Below are 26,080 nucleotides of genomic sequence, written 5' to 3' on the forward strand. Positions count from 1 at the left end.
GACCCAGCAGGCTCTCCCTTTCTGGAGCATGCCCACACCTTTCCCTTAATCCTTTCCCCTTCTTCTCCTTTCCCATCTCCCAGACATGTTACCATTAGCTTCCTCACTCCCAAACTCCAAGGGCCCTTTCTTTACTTCTATAAATGTTCTCTTATAGTTGGAGTCTTGGCTCTGAATTCTTTCCTAGCCAGAACTCAAGTACCCAGGTCTGGTCTGACCCCATAGGTGTAACACCCAGTGCTGTTCCAGCCACCTACAACAGAGAAATGGGGACAAGATTCTATTTTTGTTTTAACTAGCCTGGGAACTTAAACTTTCGACTTTTACAGTCCTGCTTCAAAGCCTGCATATACATCAAACCTCAGATAAACCTCTGATTACCCCCTGGAGGACTAAGGAAAGAGTATTCAAGTATCCATACCACCTGACATCTATTATCCATACTGCCTGACATCCATTGTCCAAACCACCTGAGGATTACAGTCTTGGACCAGTTCAGAGGCTAAGAATGCAGGACTGGTTCTTCTCAAGAATGTACTTTTAACTATAAGAAGCTTTTCTTCCTTCTTCAGAACATCCTGGATATTACCTAATTGTGTGTCTAGTTTGCAAACCCTAAGACCCTTGAATAAATATTTATTTTTAGCCAAAGCCTCCTGATTCATTTACCATCAGTCAACAGTACTCACATGTTTATAGCTCGATCCTGGTTGTTGTCTGAGACCTCAGTTGGGGCTGCTGGAATTCCTACCACAAAAATCCTGTAAGGTGGGTTTACCCAGAACTCCCCTTACTAACTTGATGTTTTCTCTTAGTACTTTTCCATCCACTGCCTCCCAACCTGCACCTGGGCTCTAAATGCCCGTTTACCCCAATGGAGTTGAGCCCAGTCTCTCCCACTGCAGAATCACATTGCAGTGGTCCCTAAACCTATTGTGATGCTCCTGGATAAAGTCTGCCTAGCCTTCTTTAACAAATGTAGAGCCAAAACCGGTTTGGCTCAGTGGATAGAGCGTCAGCCTGCAGACTGAAGGGTCCCGGGTTTGATTCCGGTCTTTAAATGTAGAGCCAAAACCGGTTTGGCTCAGTGGATAGAGCGTCAGCCTGCGGACTGAAGGGTCCCGGGTTTGATTCCGGTCAAGGGCATGTACCTTGGTTGCGGGCACATCCCCAGTGGGAGGTGTGTGGGAGGTAGCTGATCGATGTTTCTAGCTCTCTGTCCCTCTCCCTTCCTCTCTGTAAAATATCAATAAAATATATTTAAAAACAAACAAACAAATGTAGATTTTTTTTTTTTTTTAACAATGAAGACCCAGGACCAGAAACTATTGCAGAATCTTTATTCTGTAGCATATTTTATTAGTCAAGCAGCCACATAATCAGATTGATGGGTGTAGAGTGAAATAATTTGGAAGTCATGTTTTAAAATTTCCAAAATCCACACTGTGGCTACAAATGTTTTACATTTGATGACCTTGACAGTTTTGAGGAATACTGGTCAACTATTTTGTATGATGCCTCTATATTGGAATTTTTCTTATGTTTTGCTCAGGTTATTGGCTTTGAGGAAGAAAACCACAGGGGTAAAGTGCCCCTTTAGCACATATGGCACATGACTTACCAATGCAGATATTGACTTTGATCACGTGGCTTGTCAAGTTTCTCCACTTCTTTTTCTAACATTGGTAATGTTTGTCTTCTCTCTTCTTCTTGGTTAGCTCGGGTAGAACTTTTACCTTGTCAAAAAACCAGCTTTTTATTTTTGTTGATTTTTTCTCATTATTTTGTTGATTTTTCCTATTTTCAATTTCATTGATTTATTTTTTGTTATACTGTTGTCTTGCTTTATACAGTATATCGTTCTCAAGAAGACTAATGCCTTCCTCCTTTTTTTAAAAAATGTATTTTATTTATTACAGAGAGGAAGGGAAAGGGAGAGAGAGTTGGAAACTTCGATAAGAGAGAAACATCCATCAGCTGCCTCCTGCGCATCCCCTACTGGGGATGTGCCTGCAACCAAGGTACATGCCCTTGACCAGAATCGAACCTGGGACCCTTCAGTCCGCAGGCCCGACACTCTATCCACTGAGCCAAATCGGTTAGGGCTGCCTTCCTCCTTTTATTTAGAAGTCATTGATCTGTTTGATTCCAGGCCCAGAGGATTTCCCCCATACCTTTAAAGTCTAGTGGTTTTTCCTAGGATATGTCTAATAATTATTTCAGAATAATTTTTCCAGGTGTGCCTTTTGATTATGTTGATTCATAGCTTCTTTTCTTTCTGGAAAGTATTTTTGGATTTTAAATATTTATTCCCTTTTATTGTGTGTGTGTGTGTGTGTGTGTGTGTTTAGAAACTCCACCTGTGTGGATGATGAATCACTTGCCTATTTTCTACCAGTTACTTTTTTTGTGACTACTTTTACAGCTGTCCTTATTTCATTTTCTTGAATGTTTTCATTTATTTCCTCAATGTCTCATTATATTTTTCTGTGAAAATTGTGTTATCTTGGATATTTTAATTTAGTCTTCTTTTCTGAGTATCTTTGAGATCTTTCTTGAATTTTCCTTCTATGTCCTGTCAATTCTATTTCATATCTTTCTGTTTTACATCCACACATATTCTGAGTTTTTGAATTTTTGATTTAAGGTGTTTATATCTGTATGTTCATTTTTGTGAAGATACACTTATTTGGGAGTATTGAATATTGTCTAATAGGAATCTTTAACTTATAAAGTCACAATAGTTATTCCTTTGCCTCAGTCTTTGTAACACACTAAACACAGAAGCATTTTTCAGGCATGGGCATCACTATATGCAAACTAGGGTTCTAGTTGCATGAATAATGGTTCTTAAGAAAGAGCTTCCTGCCGAAACCGGTTTGGCTCAGTGGATAGAGCGTTGGCCTGTGGACTGAAGGGTCCTGGGTTCGATTCCGGTCAAGGGCATGTACCTTGGTTGCGGGCACATCCCCAGTGGGGGGTGTGCAGGAGGCAGCTGATCGATGTTTCTCTCTCATCGATGTTTCTAGCTCTCTATCCCTCTCCCTTCCTCTCTGTAAAATATCAATAAAATATATTTTAAAAAAAAAAAAGAAAGAAAGAGCTTCCTTCTTTGTCTATTTACATTCATGCTCCAAATTACAAAAGCATTAAACTTGAGGCTCTCAGGCTAGTATGGTGATAACTGATCTTAATGAAAATGGTCACTAAGAAGTTTAAGTCTCCCATTAAAAATATATTTTTATTGATTTCAGAGAGGAAGGGAGAGAGATAAAAACATCAATGACGAGAATCACTGATTGGCTGCCCCCCCCCCACCCCCCAGGGATAATGCCCACAACCTGGCATGTGTCCCGACTGGGAATGGAACCATGATCTCCTGTCTTGGTTCATGGTCAGACACTCAACCACTGAGCCACACTGGCCAGGCTCTATGTTGTTTTATAACTGGTATGAAGTCATGCAGGTTAAAACTGGTGAGCAGCAAGTAAATGCCGTTTAGACAAATGTTTGGCAGAACATGGTTGATAAATATTGAGAAACAACAGGTCTAATTTGCAGTATTAGATTAAGTACTGCTCAACTCTTTTCTTGGTGAACTTCATTTAAAAAAATGAGTTTACAGGGGGTGGCCGAGGAAAGGTCAACAGGGGAAAGAGGAGACATATGTAATACTGTATGTAATACTTTAAACAACAAAGGAGTTTTAAAAAAGTGTCTACAAAAGAGACTGCGTTTCTGGAAAAGCAGTGTGCAAACTGCAGCTTCTCAGGTAATCCATGGAAACCTCCTGGACAAGTAGATCTTCAAGCAATGATAGGATTATATTCCACTCGGGTCACAAGAAGTCACATTGTGGGGGTGTTTTTCCACACATCTCATTGAACTAGGACTACATTTTTGGAAAGAGGCTTAAGAGAATTTCAGTACTTAAGTGTCCCAGATTGTATGGCTGGGCACTGATATGAAACATTGCAAAGTTAGATTATGAGCACTTGTCAAAATCTTATCTCATGTTTGATAGCAAAGGGAATCATTTCAGAAAAAAAACAAAACAAAACAAAAAAAACAAAACCTGGCTCCTCAAACATTCCTGAAGGGGGAATCCCCTTGAAAAATTTTAAACAAGGTTGGCAAGCTAATGCACTATTTTTAGTCACATTTTAGCCTTTTAATAATTTGGCCATTTAAACCTGGGTCATAATGTCCTAGGGCAAGCATGTCAAACTCACAGCCCGCCGGCTGCATGTGGCCCACAATGGATATTTTTTGCGGCCCAGCCAATATAATGGTATGTAAGAAACATTTTAATAAAAATTTCATTAACTTAATTTTTACAATATCCTGTTATACATTATCTATACTAATAAAAGGGTAATATGCTAATTAGACTGGGAGACCTTCTGGGAGAACTTCTGGAAGTCTTTCCGGACAAAGCAATGGTGGCGGGGCTGAGGCAGAGGTGGTTAGGGGCGATCAGGCCAGGAGGGGAGGGCAGTTGGGGGTGATCAGGCTGGCAGGGCGGGCAGTTGGAGGCAAGCATGCTGGCGGGGGAAGGCAGTTGGGGGCGATCAGGTTGGTGTGGGGGGGTAGTTGGGGGTGAGCAGGCTGGCAACGGGGGACAGTGGGGGGCGATCAGGCTGGCAGGCAGAGTAGTTAGGGGTGATCAAGCAGGCAAGCAGGTGAGTGGTTAGGAGCCAGCTGTCCTAGATTGCGAGAGATGTCCGACTGCTGGTTTAGGCCCAATCCCTGGATCGGACATCCCCCAAGGGGTCCCAGATTGGAGAGGGTGCTGACCGGGCTGAGGGACCCCCCCCTCCGTGCATGAATTTCGTGCACCGGGCCACTAGTTATTAATAATGAACTACAACGTTCACTAATGACTGATTACTATAATCGTGTTGCATTCATTTCCCTACATGCCTTATGCACAGGTGCACCATTTCTCTCCACTAATACTAGCAGCGAATATTTTAGCAGCTGATTGCCACGTCATTAGTCTTGGACTGATTTGTTTGGTGTGTGCAACAGGAAATATTTGCCTTTCAGAGAACAAGAAAAATAGGTTTATTTGTGCTATGCTTATTAATTTGTGCAGTTATTCAGTGTCTGGTCAGTTAATGTTCAAGAAAAAATATTTTCGTTTTAAAAAAATATATTTTATTGATTTTTTTTACAGAGAGCAAGGGAGAGGGAGAGTTAGAAACATTGATGAGAGAGAAACATCAATCAGCTGGCTCCTGCACACCCCCTACTGGGGATGTGCCCGCAACCAAGGTACATGCCCTTGACCGGAATCGAACCTGGGACCCCTGAGTCTGCAGGCAGACGCTCTATCCACTGAGCCAAACTGGTCAGGGCAAGAAAAAATATTTTCATCAAAATGTTCTATTTTATGTTGATTACTCATTTATTTCAGCCCTTTGTATTCAGCATCTCTCTTGAAATAAACCTATGTTTCTATGAAAACTGAAGCTTTTGTGTTTTTGCGGCCCACATAAACTTAAACCTTGTTTATTTGACCCATGTTAGCCTTTGAGTTTGACATGCTTGTCCTAGGACCACTTCCCTAAAATGAGTATGGACAATGAATGTTCCAGAAATATTGAGTAATATGGTGTGTTGCCTGTCTTGAATGGGGGTATTTTTCCTTCTCAGTTCTTCCTTTTGGCCAAGCCACATTATGGGGCTACCTTGGCTACATGAAGAATTTCCTCATAGATTTTTTTAAAAATATATTTTATTGATTTTTTACAAAGAGGGAGAGGGATAGAGAGCCAGAAACATCGATGAGAGAAACATCGATCAGCTGCCTCCTGCACACCCCGTACTTGGGATGTGCCCGCAACCAAGGTACATGCCCTTGACCGGAATCGAACCTGGGACCCTTCAGTCCGCAGGCCGACGCTCTATCCACTGAGCCAAACCGGTTATGGCCCTCATAGATTTTTTTTTTTGTGCTAGGAGATTATTGATTGGTCAATTTTGTTTTGCTTTTTTTTTTTTTTTAAAAAAAAATACATTTTATTGATTTTTTACAGAGAGGAAGGGAGAGGGATAGAGTTAGAAACATTGATGAGAGAAACATCGATCAGCTGCCTCCTGCACACTCCCCACTGGGTATGTGCCCACAACCAAGGTACATGCCCTTGATCAGAATCAAACCCGGGACCCTTGAGTCCACAGGGTGACGCTCTATCCACTGAGCCAAACCGGTCAGGGCTGTTTTGCTTTTCTATTACGCAGTTCACTCATTTCTGCGTAGCCTGCCTTTAGATGCCTGCTGCTTAGTCTGCGTTCTAAGTAGAGTTATTCAGCTTCAGTGACTCTAATTGTCAACAGTAGTTAAAGCAAGACCGTAAAGAACAGGTCAAAATTAATCCACTATTTAGATTAAAAATGATTATATAAAACATATCAAAGGCATGGAACATAAAACATTACTAAGAAGCATTCAATGTTTAAAATGCCTTTTCATCTTAGAGCTATAATATATACATGCATACATAGCTATATATACTTAATTGTAGCTGGTATTCCTGATAAATCTTTTCTCCTCAGATGCACTTATAAAATTTATTGACACATGAGCTTTTTAAAAATCTAGTTATAAGTGACTTGTCACACAGTGAGACATAAAAACAACTGATATGTATTGTTAATTTTTTCAAGTAATGTTATGTACAGTTTTATTGCCAGTATATGCACAACAGTAAGCATAGAACTATAAATACACAATGTAATTAACAGTAGAAAACAAAATTGTTACAGGTAAAGGGGAGGAGATACAGAGAAACTTCCTGCTGCAAGAACAGAAACAAAGGTAAAAGCCGATGACAAATCCATTCAGCACTCTTAAATTCTTTACATACATTTCTACATTTTGTTCAATTAAACAAAGTACAGATAACTCTGTAACAACAGCAAATGGCTTCCCTAATAGCTATTTGCCTTTCCAGTCAAATTCACTTTGTTAGGATTAAAAAAAAGTCAAGATGAGCAATCATTAGTATTCTGGTTCCAAATTATCTACTTTGCCTTTCACCAACACTGGTAATTTTTGCAAATTGGCTGCACATGGAAAGAATAGATGTAGCCAAAGGTGATTTAAAAACGTAACAGAAAAATCACCCTTTAAATAGTTTTCCAAAAGACACTATAGGCAGCAGCTCAATTAAAAGTATTAGCCCTGAAGAGGTAGAGAATTTGAGCCCATTATACAAGATAATAGCCTTGGCACCATCTTCTCTCTCATCAGGATCAACGTTTTCAAGTAAGAATTTCATGGTAAAAGGAAACCAGGTTCCACCATTTAAACAAAAGGTGCTGGTCGACTCCCATGTCTCAATAATTAGTTTGTTTATTAAATGAGAAACAGAAGACTGTCAAGGACACACATGCACTTGATTTTTTTTTGTCTGTTTCCACTATCAAGTTTATTTGTAAGTGAATTTGATATTAATAAATATAAAAAAAGCATCATTCACAATAAAGATAAACAAACCAAAAATCCTGCAATGAAACCTTCCATTTTAATAAGTATTAAGAAAAAAACAGGCAGATGATTTGGTGCAGCTTCCTTAAGGGATCATAGAGGGGACATGGTTTTAAATAAAGATGGCAAGATCAGTAACCAACAAACAATATCAGTTTTACAAAACTGGCTGATTCTGTAACATTTCTCTTTGAAGTCTTAGTTTTAAAACTACAGACCACCCCAAAAAAGTTATAGCTAATGACATGTATCACAATCACACCAACAGAGTCCAGCTGTAGCTCAAATTAGTCCTGCTGTGTTTCACGTCATTTCAATATTACTAGCATAGGACATGATAGGAAACAAAACTCAAAGTAGCAATTAAAAAATATTATCCTGCATTTGAGTAAAGGCAAAAAATGTTTTAGACTGTTCAACTTTTAAAGCTTTAAGCATTCCTGTTTAACCAGCATTAAAAAAAAATTATACAACCATAACACTGGCAAAGGTTAATGGGGAAGACAAAGAAGTACAAACAGTGAAATGATAAGTTAGATTTAAAATTACTTTATATTGATCAACTGTTGTTAATACTGCTTTTTTTTGGATTTGGGATAACTATCATAAAAGTTACATGCAGACTGAGGAGTGCCCTCTGTTACAGAAAATACAAAACAAAACAGAAAACTAAAACTAGGAAACAATGGTAAGCTCCAAAAGATGCATTTGAAAATTTCCTTTCATTGATGAGGGTGGTCTGTGTCCTTCCCTGGAGAGACCTGGTTCACTTCCACCGGCTTCACTAACTTTGCCCAGGGACATCAGTAGTGGGATCAGCTCCTCCAGAGCCTGTTTGTGCACGTTTGATGTAAAGATTCAGTAGCTTCATCTGCAGATTGAAAGCAAAGCAAACATGTCATTTGAGCAAGCTGCCCTAATTTATAGTATAATGTTTATTAAAATATTATACACATAGTAGAGGCCCGGTGCACGAAATTCGTGCATGGGGGAGGAGGGAATGGGAGTTGTGTGTGTCCTTCAGTCTGGCCTGCAACCTCTCGCAATCCAGGACCGCTGGCTCTTAACCGCTTGCCTGCCTGCCTGCCTGCCTGCCTGATCGCCCCTAATCACTCTCCTGCCTGCCTGATCGTTCCTAACTACCTCTGCCTCGGCCCCTGCCACCGCAGCTTCATCTGGAAGGATGTCTGGAAGTTCGTTTGGCTATCCAATCTAATTAACATATTACACTTTTATTATTATAGATATGTGAGCTTTAAAAGATAAATTTTGAACAGAAGGGTTATTATAATGCTCAAGTTATTATTGATGATTAGAAATTATAAAAAAAATTTTTTGATTTGTTCATGATTTAGTAATCTAGCATGTCCTTTTAAAAACTATTGTAGCCCTAGCTGGTTTGGCTCAGTGGATAGAGCATTGGCCTGTGGACTGAAGGGTCCTGGGTTCAGTTCCTGGTCAGGGCACATGCCCAGGTTGCAGGCTAGAACCCCAGTGTGGGGTGTGCAGGAGGCAGCTGATCAATGATTCTCTGTCATCATTGATGTTTCTATCTTTCCCTTTCCTTTCCTCTCTGAAATAAATAAATAAATAAATAAATAAATATATATATAAAACTATTGTAGTGGTAACATAAAACTTCAAGTAAATTTAGAAAAAGAAGTCACCATTAAAATAATAATGACAAACATTTAAGTACTATTTGCTATACAATATACTAACTGCCTTATATTACCATTTTTTATCTTCAAAACAGAACATGTGAGTAACTCACTGCTTAAGGTCTCAGAGCTAAGAAAGAAGTGGGCCAGGATATAAAATTAGGCGCTTGGGTTCCAGGACCCAAGATCTTAGACAATTATGCCACTGTCCTCCTAATGAAAATGTTTTTGAGGTGGGGTGGTGATCACACAGTTCAATGTATGGATAATGTGTTGTGGGGGTACTATGCCTGAACCCTGTATGATTTTATTGGCCAATGTCACCCCAATAAATTCAATTAAAAATGTTTTTCTCATTTCTCATTTTGCAGTCTTTACAGTATGAGACCATATTTTTATAGTTTATAATCAAAGCATATACATTTTTTTTCATCTAATGTCATTTCCAAATATTTTCCCCCTACCTACCTATTGTCTTCATATGCAACATTATTATTGGCTGCCTAATATCCCTATAAGGTGCTTAATTTTAATCCTTCTGTAGGCAACTCTGAATTATCAGGACCTAACTTAAGCTCATAACAAAAGTTGGGATCCATTTTTCTTTGAAAACCACTTTATTATTGAAAGTTTTCTTTTTTAATATTAACTCTTTGATTCAAGGGTTTTTAACCCAGTGTCCATGGGATTCAGGGACTCATTGCATCCTCTGAAACTAGGTATAAAATTTTCTGTATGTATTTATTTTTCTTGAGATTAACCCCAGAAAGGTTTAGAAACCACTGCCTTAATCTATGTATAACTTATGAAAGGCGTATACCTGAGCTCATTTTCCTTTATGTGTATTTTTCTCCCCTTTTGCTATTTTAAAAATAAATATGATCACAGTAACGACAATTTGGGGAAACTCTTTAACTAAAGGCAAGTGTCTCCTATTAACTTGTTTATAAGCCACAGTTCAACAATCATAATCTATCCTCACCCCCTATAACAAATTTCAAAATTTTGGTAGTATCAATTTCAGAAAAGCAAGACTTATTTTTTCAACATACCAATCAAAGTTGTACACTTATCTGGATCAAAATAAGAATGGAACAAGAACAGATATTTATCATAGTTCATAGGGGGAAAATTTAAATATGTTCAAGTGGTCCATATTTTGGGAGATATAAAGTAATTCATGAATATATAACCCTGTCTATTTTTAATTAAACAGTCTTTGAGGCTAAGGATTTGGTTGTAGGAGTGGCAAAGAAGCTGGCTATTTTAAGTAATCAATCTATAGGCATTTCTTTCATAGCAATCTACCAGCCACCCTGCCAAACTGCCTGACTTCCCCTGAGTGGCAAAATGAAAGTAGAAACAGCTAAGATGCAAATGGTAGGAGGAATAAGTTGAATGCTCAAAGCATGGCTTACTAAAAGCTGAATACAAAAATAAATTTTGTATTAACACAGACACACACACAAATAAATTTTGAAGAATGTACCATGGCCAGCATCCTTAGAACAAAGCAGCTCTACTTACTTTACTGCCAGTAAGCTGACTGAGATGTGGTTTTAGTTCATCCCCAATTACCGCATGAACAGCCACCAGGCAGAAGACACAAGCTTTCCGAACACTGCTCTCTGAATTATCATAACCCTAGGGAGAAAAGTCCGTATTAGCACTCCTGGGGGATCTGAGAAAAGCACGATTCCAACAGAGACAGAACAGGTAACTCAAAGATGAGATCTCAAGCTTTACTGACCGATGAACTTTTCAACCTTTTCAGGCAGAGACATTCCCTTCTTTCCTTCCATCTCCCCTTCGGCACCTCCACTGTTAGCCTTCCTTCCCTTTATTTAGCCTGGAAAGCTGCAATTCTCTGACTCTGAGGCTGCCCCTTTGTCAATCCACCCTGCAAAAAGTCTCCAGATTAACCTCCCTAAAGCATTCAGTTTTATAGAACTCAACAGCTCCTCACTAGCAAATAAAATCTCCTTGGCCTGGCAGTTAAGGTACTCCTATAATCCAGGCTGAGTTAAGCTTAGTATCTGTCCCATCCCTACCACTGCTCCAAACTATTCATCCAAACATTTATTCAGTATTCATGTATATATATATTCTATTCTTAGTATCAAAGCATAGACAAATAAGAAAGATATTTGGATCTGATATTCAAGGATCTCACAATTAAAAATTTTAGGGCTTAGAATAAAGTCACAAAGATAATACACAAAGAAATAAATGATTAATTCTCTTCAGGAGGGGGGTCTTAATATATACACTATTGAATTAAAATCACATAATAGAATATTATTTATTGGATGGCCGAAATCTCATAATCTATGAAGTTAAGCAAAGCATGTTATAAATATAATTCCATATTTGTCATAATGTTTATATGAATGGGTTTGTGTACATAGAAAAAAAACTGCATTACATTTATGACTATAAATTACAACCTATTTGAAGAGGAATCTGGTAATACCTAGGAGTTCTATTTCTAGATATATACATATAAGTCCAAGAAATTTCGCTGTAATACATATTTAATTAAAAAAATGGAAACACCCACATTTCCAACAACACATTAATGGATAAACAAATTGTGGTATAGCCCTAGCCAGTCTTGCTTAGTGGATAGAGCATCGGCCCATGGACTGAAGGGTCCTGGGTTCAATTCTGGTCAAGGGCATGTACCTCAGTTGCAGGCCTGATCCCTGGTCAGGGCGCACACAGAGGCAACCAATTGATATGTCTCTCTCACATTGATGTTTCTCTCTCTGTCTCTCCCTCTCCATTCCACTCTCTCTAAAAATCAATGGAAAAATATCCTCAGGTGAGGATTAACAACAACAACAACAACAACCCCCACTCCCACAAACCCCCCCCACAAATTGTGGTATAAACATACCAGTAAATGGAATATTATTCAGCCAAAAAAAGAATGAAATTGGAATACATGCTACAACATAGATGAACCCTAAAAACATTATGCTAAATAAAATGAGCCAGCCATAAAAGGACAAACACTATATGATTCTACCTATATGAGGAACCTAGAAAGTAGAATAGAGGTTACCTGGACTGAGAGGAGAAAGAATGGGGGATCATTGATTAATGGATACAGAGTTTCCATTTGGGATGATTAAAAAGTTCTGAAAATGAATAGCGGTGATGGTTGTGTAACCTTGTGAATGTATTTAATGCCATGAAATTGCACACTTAAAAATGACTAAATGGTAAATTTTATATTATGTATATTTTAACACACACACCACACCTGCCTACTGTCTTGGATGTTCAGAGCAAATAGGCAGGCGTGGTCATGCCATTAGTGTTGCCTGGAAAAGTGCCTAAAATAACTGAATCCCAAATCTATCGTAGCTTATCCCTCCAAGCTTAGCTGCTTACCTGTATTAGGCCTGGCATAATTTCTGGTAAAAGCAGATTAAGAGTTTCCTTGGACACTCTCTCTATCACTTTTGTTTGCATTTTGATTGCAGCAAGATTAATGGGGTAATCTGCAGTTTGGATGATAGGACAAAGCACTTTGATGCACTGCTCTGGACTGATTGAAGTGGCCAACACAGATGCAGCTTCCTCAGCTGATCTCACCACCTAAAACAAAGAGAAAATTGAGAAGGGAAGTAATAAAAATATATTTTTTATACTGTGTCCTGGAAGTACAAACTTCATGAAATAGGTAATAGGACATAATAACTGGAACTTGCTTTGAAAATATTATAGTAAACAAATAAACAAAAAGTAAGAGTATTGATAAAACAGGGTTGGCAAAATGTAACTGTTGAAGCTAGGAAATGGATTCACGGGTCTTTATTAAATCATTTTTCCTTCTTTTGTGTTATTTTAATGTTGGCTAAAACGATTTGAAAATCATATTGTGGTCTAGTTGTGCAGAGAAGTGAAGGCTCTATTTACCTAGACTACAATGTGGAGTCTTTTGCATCAGCCACAGTGAGATGCTGCTCATTATTAGTGTCCAGGAGTGCTATGTCCCCCTTTACCACATAATTACAACATAACATTCAATACGTTATTAAGTAACATGCTATTCCTCCTTCTGTTCATAATGATTTTCTTTCCTTCTGTATTGGGCTTGGGCTTCTCTTTTCAATAAAGAGAAGAAACAGTTGTCAATCTTCTTATTAGAATCTGTAATCTCTAATGACGGTCTTGAAAACATGTAAAAATTATTGCTTTTCATGCTACTTTGGTAGTGTCTTCCTTATGATCTCAATCTGAGAGGTGCTCAGAAAGGCACAGGGAAAAATACACTGGAAGTCAGAAGACCCAGGGCTAATTTCAGCTATAACACCTTAAGAATGTCAGTTTTATCTTTTGTAAAAATAGGGATGTTACAGGCATTATTTGGGTCAGAAGGTGGGTAACTAAACTATAAATATTTGTTTTTTAGACATTCAGCAAGATGTTAAACACCAGCTGAAGAAATCTGAATAAAAATCCAGGCAGATTTAAAAGTTATGATTCACTCTTCTCTAAGGTTCACAATCGTATATTTTGAAAAGTGTTTTATAGAGGCTTTCAATTTCTTCATATCCTCACCAACACTTCTTAGTGCCTTTTTCCCTGGTCTGTGTTAAGTGGTATCTCACTGAGGGTTTTACTTGCATTTTCCTAAGACTAAGGATGTTGAGCATCTTTTTGCGTGCTTATTGGCCATTTGTATAACTTATTTGCAGGAAAGTCAATCCAGATCTTTCACCCATTTAAAAAAATATTTTTATTGATTTCAGAGAGGAAGGGAGAGGGAGATAGAAACATTAATGATGAGAGAGAATCATTGATCGGCTGCCTCCTGCACACCCCCACAGGGGATTGAGCCTGCAACTCAGGCATGTGCCCTTGACCGGAATCGAACCTGCCACTCATCAGTCTGCAGGCCAATGCTCTATCCACCGACCCAAACCGGCCAGGGCTTTCACCCATTTTTTAATTGGGTTCTCTCTTTGTTGTTGGTTTGTAAAAGTTCTTTATATGTTCTGGTTGGTAGTCCCTTATCAGACTCACCATTTACAAAATTTTTCTCCTACTCTGTGGATTGCCTTCACTTTCTTTATAACATCTTTTGAAGTACAAAAGTTTTTAACTTTGATGAAGTCCATTTATCTTCTTTCTTCTTGTTGTTGTAGGTTACTTCTACTTTGGCATTCTATCTAACTACTGCCTAATCCAAGGTAACAAAGATTTATATTTGTTTTTTTTAAAAAATATATTTTATTGATTTTTTACAGAGAGGAAGGGAGAGGGACAGAGAGTCAGAAACATCGATCAGCTGCCTCCTGCACACCTCCTACTGGGGATGTGCCCACAACCAAGGTACATGCCCTTGACCGGAATAGAACCTGGGACCTTTCAGTCCACAGACCGACGCTCTATCCACTGAGCTAAACCAGTTAGGGCTATACTTGTTTTCTTATGAGATTTTTAAAGTTTTAGCTTTTACATTAAGTACTGATCTGTTCTGTCTCACTGCTATTTTAATGTTCCTTTTTGACTTTTGCTCATGTCTGTTTTACCAGACACCTAATGCTATTGCTCTGGTGCTTTCCCTTAGAACTGCAGTTTCTATTTGAAATTTCCTTTTCTAATTACTTCTGAGATTTTTATAAAAATCCTCATGATTATCTTATCAACGTCACTGGTGGTAGTGGCAATATTAGACTCTTCCAGGCAAGCTGTCCTCATTATTTTATTTAATAATCTTAAAAAAATATTTGTATTGATTTCACAGAGAGGAAAGGAGAGGGAGAAACAGAAACATCAATGATGAGAGAGAATCACTGATCGGCTGCCTCCTGCACGCCCCCTACTGGGAATTGAGCCCGCAATCTGGGCATGTGCCCTGACTGGGAATCAATCTGTAACCTCCTGGCTCATGGGTTGATGCTCAACTGCTGAGCCACACCCACTGAGCTATTTAATAAACTTTTAACAGATATCCAGCTCATATAGGCAATTTACCACTTTAAAATAGTAATGATTCTTATCTTCATTACTTAAAAAAAAAACAAAACAACCAAATTCTTATTGATAAGTGGAATGTAAAGATAACATTGGTGAACTCTAAGTAAATAACGAAAAGTGAAATGAAGGAGCCGAAACCGGTTTGGCTCAGCGGATAGAGCGTCGGCCTGCGGACTGAAGGGTCCCGGGTTCGATTCCGGTCAAGGGCATGTACCTTGGTTGCGGGCACATCCCCGGTGTGGGGTGTGCAGGAGGCAGCTGATCGATGTTTCTCTCTCATCGATGTTTCTAGCTCTCTATCCCTCTCCCTTCCTCTCTGTAAAAATATCAATAAAATATATTTAAAAAAAAGAAAAGTGAAATGAAGGAGAAAATGAATAATTTTATTTCCTAGAGGTAGCCATGATATTACAATAATTCATTTAATAGGAAGGAATATATGCCTGTATCTCAATTAGACATTACCTTGAAAATCAAGGTAAGTGTTCATTAAGGAAATGATGGATAAGGATACTTTTTAAGCAACATTTATGTTTAATGCAATATAGTAGTCCCCCAGTTTTCTGGGGGCTCAGTTATCTGCACTCAACCATGGTATAAAAATATTAAATGGAAAGTTGCAGTAAGAAATCGTACATTTTAAACTGCACGCTATTCTGAGTAGCATCATGAAATCTTGCATCATCCCACTCGGTCCTGTACAGGACGTGAAGCATCCCTTTGTCCAGCATAGCCTATGTTATATATGCTACCACCTGTTAGTCACTTAGTAGCCAGCTCAGTTATCATATCCATTGTTGTAGTATCAGTGCTTGTGTTCAAGTCACCCTTCTTTGACTTAATAATGGCCCAAAGCGCAAGAGTTGTGATGCTGGCAACTCAGATGTGCCAAAGAGAAGCTGTAAAGGGCTTCCTTTCAGTGAAAAGGTGAGTAGGATATTGTGCGAAAGACCACATGCACGTAACTTTCATTACATTATATTGTTATAAATGTTCTATTTTATTATTAGTTATTGTTGTTAACCACTTACTCTAATTTATAAGTTAAACTTTATCATAGGCATTTATGTGTAGGAAAAAAAACATAGTAAACATAGGGTTCGGTACCATCTTCAGATTCAGGCATCCATTGGGGGTCTTGATACATAACTCCTGAGGAAAAGGGGGGACTGCTGTAATATCAGAAGTACTAGGAATAAAATAAAAATTATGTGTCAGGTAACTTACCTCCTTATGAGGATCTTTATGTGCTTCCAATGTTTTCATGACGGTCAGTTCTGCATAGTTTTTAAATCTTGCTGGTTGATGCCTTAGGATTTCTTTTAAAACTTTTAATGCCAAAGCCCTGATTGTAGGCTAAGAAGAAACATTTTAATGTTTTTAATATTTCGGGTTGTAGATAATCTTTTACATTTCCCATGTCTGAAATGTAAGGATCTTAATATTGAGGTGAGGGTCGGGGGATCATAGACAACTGCATACAGTATGTGGAATATTGCATAATTAAGTTTTCACATCTCTAGTTGAAAACATACACACATCTTAAAAAAACTGAGAACCAACTAAATACTATTAAAAAGGAAGTTTTACTTCTGAACTAATTTAAGTAGGCAAACAAGTAAACTGTACTCTCCTGTAAAGACCTGTCAGCAACCTCTAAATTTTTGCCATTGTCAATTATTCAAAATCGCCAGGCTACTTGGTTTATAAGAAAAAGCACTTCACAGTGAAAATTTCATGCAGAAAGCAGCAGCAGAAGAGGCTCGTTTTCCCAATTTCCAAATCTGTGTAGTGCTTGGTTAATTGGCAGTGACATGCAATCCAAGGCAGGAAAAAAAAGGTGATTATTTACATACTAGAGGCCTGGTGCATGAAATTCATGCACTCGGGAGGGTCCCTCAGTCCAGCCTGTGCCCTCTCGCAGTCAGACATCCTTAGCACTGCTGCGGAGGCAGGAGAGGCTCCCACCATCGGCTCTGCACTTGCCAGCCGTGATCCCAGCTTCTGGCTGAGCAGTGCTCCCCCTGTGGGAGCGCACTGACCACTGGAGGCAGTTCCTGCATCAAGCGTCTGCCCCTGGTGGTCAGTGCGAGTCATAGCAACTGGTCATTCTGCCGTTCGGTCAATTTGCATATTACCTTTTTGTTATATAGGATTATGCCATTTACCTCTTTATCCCCAAGGGTTTCAAGCAGTAAAAGTAATATTGTTTTGAAGTGTTCATCCCAAACACTAAAAGATTCTTCCTGGGTTAGTTTCATAAGTTCATAGAGGGCAATTTTTCTTTCTTCTACACGTTCATTATGGTTCGACAATTCCTTCAACAACTCTGCAACCAGGTCAGAATGGTCTAGGGAAAGATCTGTCAAAGGACATGGCATTAATTTTATAACTTTATAGGTAAATTCTCACTTCATAACATGAAACAATACTGGCTGTAAAACAAGAGAAAACTAAGTAATTTTCTTTTCCAAAACACCAATGTTAGTTTAAAACTTTTTATAATAAAAATTCATGACATTACAGTATGATGAACCTCCATATACCGATCACCCAGGTTTAACAATCACATTTTTATCATTTTTACTTCATCTTTGTGCACCCCTTTTTCTGAAACATTTATCACAAATACCAACTATTTTACCCTTGCATACTTAAGTATGCATTTATATGGTGGCATCCCAAGAGGCAATGATCACTGAATTTAAATGATAGTAACTTGTTCCCACCACTGTAAAGTTCCCTATCAAACTTTTCACTAATGGTTTTACCCACTGATGGTTGATAAATCAATTATTTTATTAGAAGTTAAAAATGGGCTGAATTCTTCTGTAGAGAGTAACTTCATCAACTAGAGCTAATTACTCTGAAATATAGTTTGTTTGCTTTTTTAAAAAATATATTTTATTGATTTTTTTACAGAGAGGAAGGGAGAGGGATGGAGAGTTAGAAACATCGATGAGGGAGAAACATCAGCTGCCTCCTGCACATCCCCCACTGGGGATGTGCCCACAACCAAGGTACATGCCCTTGACCGGAATCGAACCTGGGACCCTTCAGTCTACAGGCTGGCGCTCTATCCACTGAGCCAAACCGGTTAGGGCTGAAATATAGTTTGATAGAAGAATAAATACTTAATATTTTTCCCTTTTAAATTTCAGAGTCAAGAGTTGGGCCCAATATTGTTAAGTTTTCATTTGTTTTTGCTTTTAGTTGTTGTTAATCCTCACCCAAGGGTTTTTCCATTAATTTTTAGAGAGTGAAGGAAGGGAGGGAAGGGGAGAGAGAGAGAAAGAGTGAGAAACATTGATTAACTGCCTCCCACACGAGCCCTAACTTGGGTTGTGGATCGAACCTGCAACCCAGTCAAGTGCCCTTGACCTGGAAACCCTTCGGTGTGCTGACCGATGCTCTAACACTGACCAGGGCTGTTTTTGCCTTTTCAAAGTATAATTATGAAATCATAAATTTTATGAATGTTAAAGGACACTTATTTATGTCTCACAACAGTCATTAGATAATGCTTTGAATAATTTTTGTGGGAAAGACAGTTAAGTCCAAAAGTTCACATTAAAACGTTACAAAATAAGAGTTCTTCCTACATTTTTTTATGATAAAATACATAAGTTCGGACCTTGAGGGACTTGGGCAGACAGTGGCTTGAGCTTGTGCCATAGACTCTTCTCCTTACTAACTCCTTCTCTGAAACAAACACGCAAACAAAGCGCAGAATATGGTGCCTGAGCCTGGAAGGCACTTCCCTGGGCCATTCTCTCTCCTGAGTCTCCAGGAAAGACAGCAGGGAGCGGTGTTCTCTGTTAGCCTACTTGGTATGAACATGCTGGCCTTTTGTGGGAAAGGGCTACCATTCTGCTGATCCTAACAGACCAGAGAAGGCTTGTGAACCTGGCATTCGGGAGAGGGCTGTTGCCCACAAAAGAAAAGCTCAGGAGGAAAGAGCACTTTCCCCCAAATGCCTTAAGCTTGCACTTTGCCAGATGGTTCCCTATTGGGTCCTTAAAATAAGCTACCATGTCTCATCCTGCTAGCTGCTTAGCCTCTGACCTAGAGGTGCCAATGGCCTGACAATATAGGCCTCAGGGAACATACAACTACAAGTAGGAAGATGAAAAATATATTCCATGTAAGGGGATTCAGAAACCTAAGGAAAAGAAATCAAGTTCAGCTATTAGAGCATATGACCTCAACTAGAGGAAAGCGAATTGATGATAGAACATGTAATGACAACATTCATTGACTATTAAGAGAAAGTTTGTTAAGACAGCTTTCATGGAACTAAAACTACAGCACTAAGAACCTCTGTCCCCAAAAACTTATACACAGAGCACAAAGGAGAACCAAATTAGAATTTAAAATCTTGAGGTAATCTGGAAAGATTGATCACTAAGGAGAACCAAATTAGAATTTTGGAAGGTCAAGGAGAACTTATGCAAAATGCAAAGCAAAACAATGAAAAAGAAGAAATTTGAGTTCAAAGATAAGATCTTAACTTGGAGAAAAATACTGTCTTATAATAATTTCATTTGTATAGACCAACATTAGAACAATATTGTTGGTTTAACAAGAACTACTACAGCAGGATGAATACATCTCTATAAGTCCCACAAAAACCACTCCTGGAAAGTTATCAGACTCCCACAGATGTTAAAGGATCATTCTGACAAGAGTGTTTCATTTCAGCTGAATAAATGGAATTAAAAAAAAAATGCTTTCAAAGGATCCCAGTTCTTTTCTCCATGAATATAGCCTTTGTAATTACTCTAGGAGATAAATTAGAAATGACTTGACATAGAATGGTCTAAAGATGACATAGAGGAATAATTCCTGCTGAAGAAAGCACATACAATATTTGTTACAAACTGAACTTTTTATACCACATAAATTAGATAAACTTAAGGTACTGAATTAATTAAGGTAGAGTATACTCAACTATATTTCCTCTGTGCCTGACACAGAGGGGCAGTGTGGTCATGTGAAAAAAAATCCCACAAAAAAACACAGGCTCTGGAGTCTTACCAAACCTCTGCCTCTTGCCCTTTGTGTGATAGGAACATGTTCTTAATCACTATGGAGGCTCAGTTTTATTATCAGTAAAACGGGAAAGTAAGAATCACCTCCTAGTGTCATGCTGAGGACCTGGGCCTGGAATACAATAAATTCACTAAGGCTAATTTGCCTTGTGTCCTCATGACAAATGTTGGCACAATTACAATTCTGATAATACTAGAGGCCCAGTGCATGAAATTCGTGCACGGGGGTGTGTGTGTCCCTCAGCCCAGCCTGCACCCTCTCCAGCCTGGTCACCCCTAACTGCCCTCCCCTGCAGGCCTGGTCACCCCTAACTGCCCTCCCCTGCAGGCCTGGTCACCCCTAACTGCTCTCCCCTGCAGGCCTGGGTCCCTCCTAACTGCCTTTCCCTGCAGGCCTGGTCGCCCCCAACTGCTCTCCCCTGCAGGCTTGATCGCCCCCAACTGCCCTCCCTTGCAGGCCTGGTCCCTCCCAACTGCCCTCCCTTGCTGGCCATCTTGTGTCCACATGGGGGCAGGATCTTTGACCACATGGGGGCAGCCATCTTGTGTGTTGGAGTGATGGTCAATCTGCATATTACTCTTTTATTAGATAGGATAGAGGCCTGGTGCACGGGTGGGGGCCAGCTGGTTTGCCCTAAAGGGTATCCCGGATCAGGGTGGGGGTTCCCTTGGGGTGTGAGGTGGCCTGGGCGAGGGGCCTGTGGTGGTTTGCAGGCCAGCCACGCCCCCTGGTGACCCAAGCGGAGGCCCTGGTATCTGGGGTTTATTTATCTTCTACAATTGAAACTTTGTAGCCTGGAGCGGAGCCAAGCCTTCTGCTTGCTCCGTGGCGGCAGCCATTTTTTTATTTATTTATGTAATTGAAACTTTGTAGCCTTAAGCAGAGGCCTGGGCCGGCCAGGGTGTGCGGAAAGCTTGGCTTCCTCCATCGCCTGGGCAACCCTAGCCTCCTGCTCTTTCCAGCTCCGTGGCTGCTGCCATTTCTGTTTGGATTTATGTATCTTCTATCATTGAAACTTTGTAGCCTTGAGTGGAGGCCTAGGCTGGCAAGGGCAGGCAGAAAGCTTGGCTTCCTCCATTGCCAGGGAAACCCAAGCCTCCCTCTTGCTCTCTGTGGCCGTAGCCATCTTGGTTGGGTTTATTTGCATATTCGCTCTGATTGGCTGGTGGGTGTAGCGGAGTGAGGGTTAATTTGCATATTACTCTTTTATTAGATAGAATTTTTGTTGCAGGGCTCAAAAAATATAGAATACTAGTAGCCCTGCACACGAATCGGTGCGCCAGTAGCTCTCTGTGGGGCCTGGCCGCTCGGCGCCCACTGCCCAGAGGCTCTCTGTGGCCCAGAGGCCCATCTGCGGAATGCTTGCCTTGTTGCCGTGGCAACGAAGCAAGCATTCCACCAGGCCACTCACGCTGCCTGCTCTCAGTGGCTGCCCCCTCAGGCCTGGGGGACTCCGGCGGGGCTGAGAGGAATGGGCGCCACCATCTTGTGGCTATGGGCGCTGCCACCTTTGTGATGGAGTGACGGTTAATTTGCATACTACTCTTTTATTACATAGGATTCTTTCAACTTGGCAAACTCTGATATGTGTCTCCCCTGGATACAGTAACATCCTAAATAGAGGCAGTATTCTGAAATATTATAGTCCCTGGTAAACTTTACAAAGGCTGTAATTAGACATGAACACTAGATGTATTTTTTCTGACTTGTTAATTTTGATAAATTTATCATTAATGTATCTGTCTGTAAATATGTACAGAGACATCTGAGTGAGACATACTTAGTCTCAGAATTTTAAAACAATATGCTTTATAGAATTTGACTTGAACAAAATAATTATCTTCTCCCAAAAATTTTAGGTTTTAAAATAAGAAAATGAGAAGATATTTTGCATATTGGGGGTGGGGTATGGTGGCTGAAAGGAAAATCAAAACAGCAACAAAAGTCAATAAAATTTTTTAAAAAGGATACTATTAGCAATGTTCACAATAAAATAATGGCAAACAAGGCTTCTCCATCTCAAAATTAAAAGTAAAAATAGACAATGAAAACAACTGGTATATGAAGCTTGGAGCAACTACTATTTGTTTAACTGAAGACTTATCTTCAAAGAATGATTACACAACCAAACATGGCTACCTATGTTTCAGCAGTCTATCAAGAAGTATCATTCAGTGAAGAACTTATGTTCTGAAGCTCAAAAACATTCTACCCTGTTTGGTTTCAGTTATATAATTTCCAAAGATGCCTTCCTTTAACAAATGGAAACTATATAATCCTTGAAAAAGGAGGAGAACATTAGACAATATAGCGGGTGATCTCGCTATATTGTCCTAATTTTGACTTTGTGATATTTGTGCTATATTAAGTCTCTTAGCATGAGAAGTTAGTAAAAATATGATTCTTCTATGCCATAAAATATATTTTTCCATTTATAAAAATTACAAATGACCAGCACTGGGGATACAGATTCCTAAGCAGAGTAAGGAAGATATCCACATCGAGTCTTCATTAAAAAGAAAAAAAAAAATTAATGGATTATGTCATTTGGTAGAGGGAAAATGTAATTATTATTAAAAATAAAATATCTGCAGTGTTTTGTACTTTTTAATCAGTTTTTATACATTTTTTCCCAAACCTTACTGCATACTATTATCAGAAGGGCAGTGGTACAACAATCTCCATTCCTTTTAAAGGTGACAAGTGAGACTCAGGGAGGTCAACCAATTTATCAAGCTTTGCAGTTTAGTAATGTTGAGCTTAGACTTAAGCCCATTGTAAGCATTAGAGCTTAGATCTAAGCTGACTCCAAATCTTAATGGTAGCTTTTCCCATATTTGTTCCTTGGATATATCTTACTAAAGCATATGTTTATGGCTTCACACTTAATAGGCTATTGTAAAGAATGGGTATTCCACCCTAGCCAGGTTTGCTCAGTGGATAGAGCGTTGGCCTATGGAACAAAGGGTCCCGGGTTTGATTCCAGTCAAGGGCATGTACCTTGGTTGCAGGCTCCTCCCCAGCCTGGGACCTGGTCGAGGCTCATGCAGGAGGCAACCAACAGCCATCGATGTTTCTTTCGATCTTTCCCTCTCTCTTCCACTCTCCCTAAAAATCAATGGAAAAACAACCTCGGGTGAAGATTTAACAACAACAAAGGAAAAAAAAAGAATGGGTATTCCTTCAGAGTTTTGTCATTCTGGTATAAAAATTAATGACTGAAATGGTGTCTAAAGATAAATTTATAAGCTACCATTGGTTTCAGTTAATTCTGGGAGGCCATTAATGTTTTCTTCATTTCAAGGACGATCTTAGAATGATCACTGTTTCCCATTCTTGGGAAGATATCTACCAAACCATTAGAAATGAGCTCCTAGAAGATGGGACAAAACTTGACCACTGCAAAGATCCCTACTTCTTAGGATACAAAAAAAAAAGAGCATCTTTTGCTTCATTGACGATCAGGCCTCCAAAACACAGGCAGTAACAGCATGACACAGAACATACATACCATCAGGAAACTGGTCGGCATCATCATCAAACATAGCTTCCTTGAGGGCAGACTTGTTAAAGGGACTGATGCTGTCTGAATAGTTGTACGGATTATAATCTCGAGAGCGCGGAGAGGAGTGAGCAGGAATGGAATGCAGTAATGAGGCTTTATTGTCAAGGGCTGTTTGGCTTGAGTCAGTAGCATCACCTCCTGCTCTTGGGTCGGGCATCCCAGGACCACCAGACATCTATTAACAGGAAGGGGAAGACATAGCACATTAACTCATTTTCAAGTATCAATTAAAAATTCTAAGAAAAGGTTTCCCTACTGCTTAAAAGGTGATTTTATTTATTTATTTATTTATTTATTTTTTAAACAGATTTATTTTTTAAAAATATATTTTATTGATTTTTTACAGAGAAGAAGGGAGAAGGATAGAGAGTTAGAAACATCAATGAAACATCAATCAGCTGCCTCCTTCAGACCCCCTAGTGGGTATGTGCCTGCAACCAAGGTACATGCCCTTGACTGGAATTGAACCTGGGACCCTTGAGTCCGCAGGCCGACGCTCTAGCCACTGAGCCAAACCGGTTAGGGCAAAAGGTTATTTTAAAAAGGTAACAATAGCCCTAACCGGTTTGGTTCAGTGGCTAGAGCGTCGGCCTGCGGACTCAAGGGTCCCAGGTTCGATTCTGATCAAGGGCATGTACCTTGGTTGTGGGCACATACCCAGTAGGGAGTGTACAGAAGGCAGCTGATTGATGTTTCTCTCTCATCCACGTTTCTAACTTTCTAGTCCTTTCCCTTCCTCTATGTAAAAAATCAATAAAATATATTTTTTAAAAAATAAAAAGGTAACAATAACCTGCTGAAAAAATTTATGTACTGGAAAGCAACGAGTTAAAAGTTACATTCAAAATGTCAAAGCTTATAGTAAGATGTAAAGAAATCTATTGTTGCCCTGGCCAGTTTGGCTCAGTGGATAGAGTGTCGGCCTGCAGACTCAGGGGTCCCGGGTTTGATTCCGGTTAAGAGCATGTACCTTGGTTGCGGGCACATCCCCGGTGGGGGGTGTGCAGGAGGCAGCTGATTGATGTTTCATTGATGTTTCTAACTCTCTATCCCTTTCCCTTCCTCTGTGTAAAAAACCAATGAAAAGAAAAAAAGAAACCTGTTGTTTATTTACAACCTGCAGGTTGGATCCCTGGTCAGGGCTTATACAAGAATCAGCCAATGAGTGCATAAATAGGTGGAACAACAAATGGATGTTTCTCTCTCCTTTCTCTTCTCTCTCTCTAAAAAAAATTAATCAACCAAAAAAAAAAGAATTATAAAAATTAAAAAGAAACAGCAAGGAGGCCAGTGTGGTTGAAGAAGAATCAACAGGGAGGAAAGTAGGAGGAGATGAAGCCAGAGAGGCAACAAAGGAGAAAAGTGTATTGTGGAGACTTCAGCTTTTACTCTTGAGACAGGGACCTCCGAGGTGTGAGTAGAGGAGTACGAATAGACTAGGAGGGCAAAGGCAAAATCAAGGAGGCCAGTTAGGTGCCTATTTTAATAATCCAGGTGAGAGAATTAATGATGATGATGGCTGGAACCAGAAAGGCAGTGGTGAGAAGTGGTTGGATTTCAGATATATTCTGAAGATACTAGTACAATCAACAGATACCCTGACAGACTGAGTATGGAGGACAAGAAAGAGAGAGGAGACAAGAACAACTGTCTTGTCAGTTGGCGAAGCAAGTAGTGTTGCTATCAACTAAGATAGGAAAGAGCAGTTTGAGAAGAAAAGATTAGGAGTTTAAACAGGCACTTGATGTATGAATTTGGAGCTCAGGTCTGGGCTGGATGAAGTCATGTGACTTATTATACTCACAACTAGAGGCCCGGTGCACGAAACTCGTGCACGGGGGGGGGGGGGGTGGTGGGTGGCGGGGAGGGGTGTCCCTCAGCCCAGCCTGCACCCTCTCCAATCTGGGACCCCTTGAGGGATGTCCATAAACGGGCAGTCGGACATCCCTCTCACAATCCAGGACTGCTGACTCCCAACTGCCCTCCCCTGCAGGCCTGGTCCCCTGCAAATGCCCTCTCCTGCAGGCCTGCGTCCCCCCCAACTGCCCTCCCCTGCAGGCCTGGGTCCCCCCCAACTGTTCTCCACTGCAGGCCTGATCCCCCCCAACTGTCCTCCACTGCAGGCCTGGTCCCCCCCAACTGCCCTCCCCTGCAGGCCTGGGTCCCCCCCAACTGTCCTCCACTGCAGGCCTGGTCCCCCCCCAACTGCCCTCCCCTGCAGGCCTGGGTCCCCCCCCAACTGTCCTCCACTGCAGGCCTGGGCCCCCCACAACTGCCCTTCACTGCTGACCTGGTCTCCCCCAACTGCCCTCC

At 40.0% G+C, this 26,080-nt stretch overlaps 1 protein-coding gene across 50 annotated transcripts in view; it reads right to left on the minus strand.

The window, feature by feature from the left end:
* Positions 1-5,957: 5,957 nt before the first annotated feature.
* The window catches only part of CLASP2 (cytoplasmic linker associated protein 2), a 149,307-nt gene continuing 129,184 nt past the window's right edge, over positions 5,958-26,080 (minus strand). For 46 of the 50 annotated variants that reach the window (XM_080673653.1, XM_080673650.1, XM_080673645.1 and 43 more), the window contains 6 exons: positions 23,714-23,942; positions 17,319-17,512; positions 16,378-16,506; positions 12,556-12,762; positions 10,684-10,800; positions 5,958-8,366 (listed from right to left, as the gene is read on the minus strand). In XM_080673653.1, the coding sequence (XP_080529779.1) occupies positions 8,280-8,366; positions 10,684-10,800; positions 12,556-12,762; positions 16,378-16,506; positions 17,319-17,512; positions 23,714-23,942 (963 nt within the window). In that variant the 3' untranslated portion in view covers positions 5,958-8,279. The remainder of the gene's footprint in view (positions 8,367-10,683; positions 10,801-12,555; positions 12,763-16,377; positions 16,507-17,318; positions 17,513-23,713; positions 23,943-26,080) is intronic. The other 4 variants (XM_080673680.1, XM_080673678.1, XM_080673677.1 and 1 more) reach the window with 1 other exon arrangement.

This window comes from Plecotus auritus (assembly GCF_963455305.1).
Source record: "Plecotus auritus genome assembly, chromosome: 6".
In the NCBI taxonomy this organism is placed as follows: Eukaryota; Metazoa; Chordata; class Mammalia; order Chiroptera; family Vespertilionidae; genus Plecotus; species Plecotus auritus.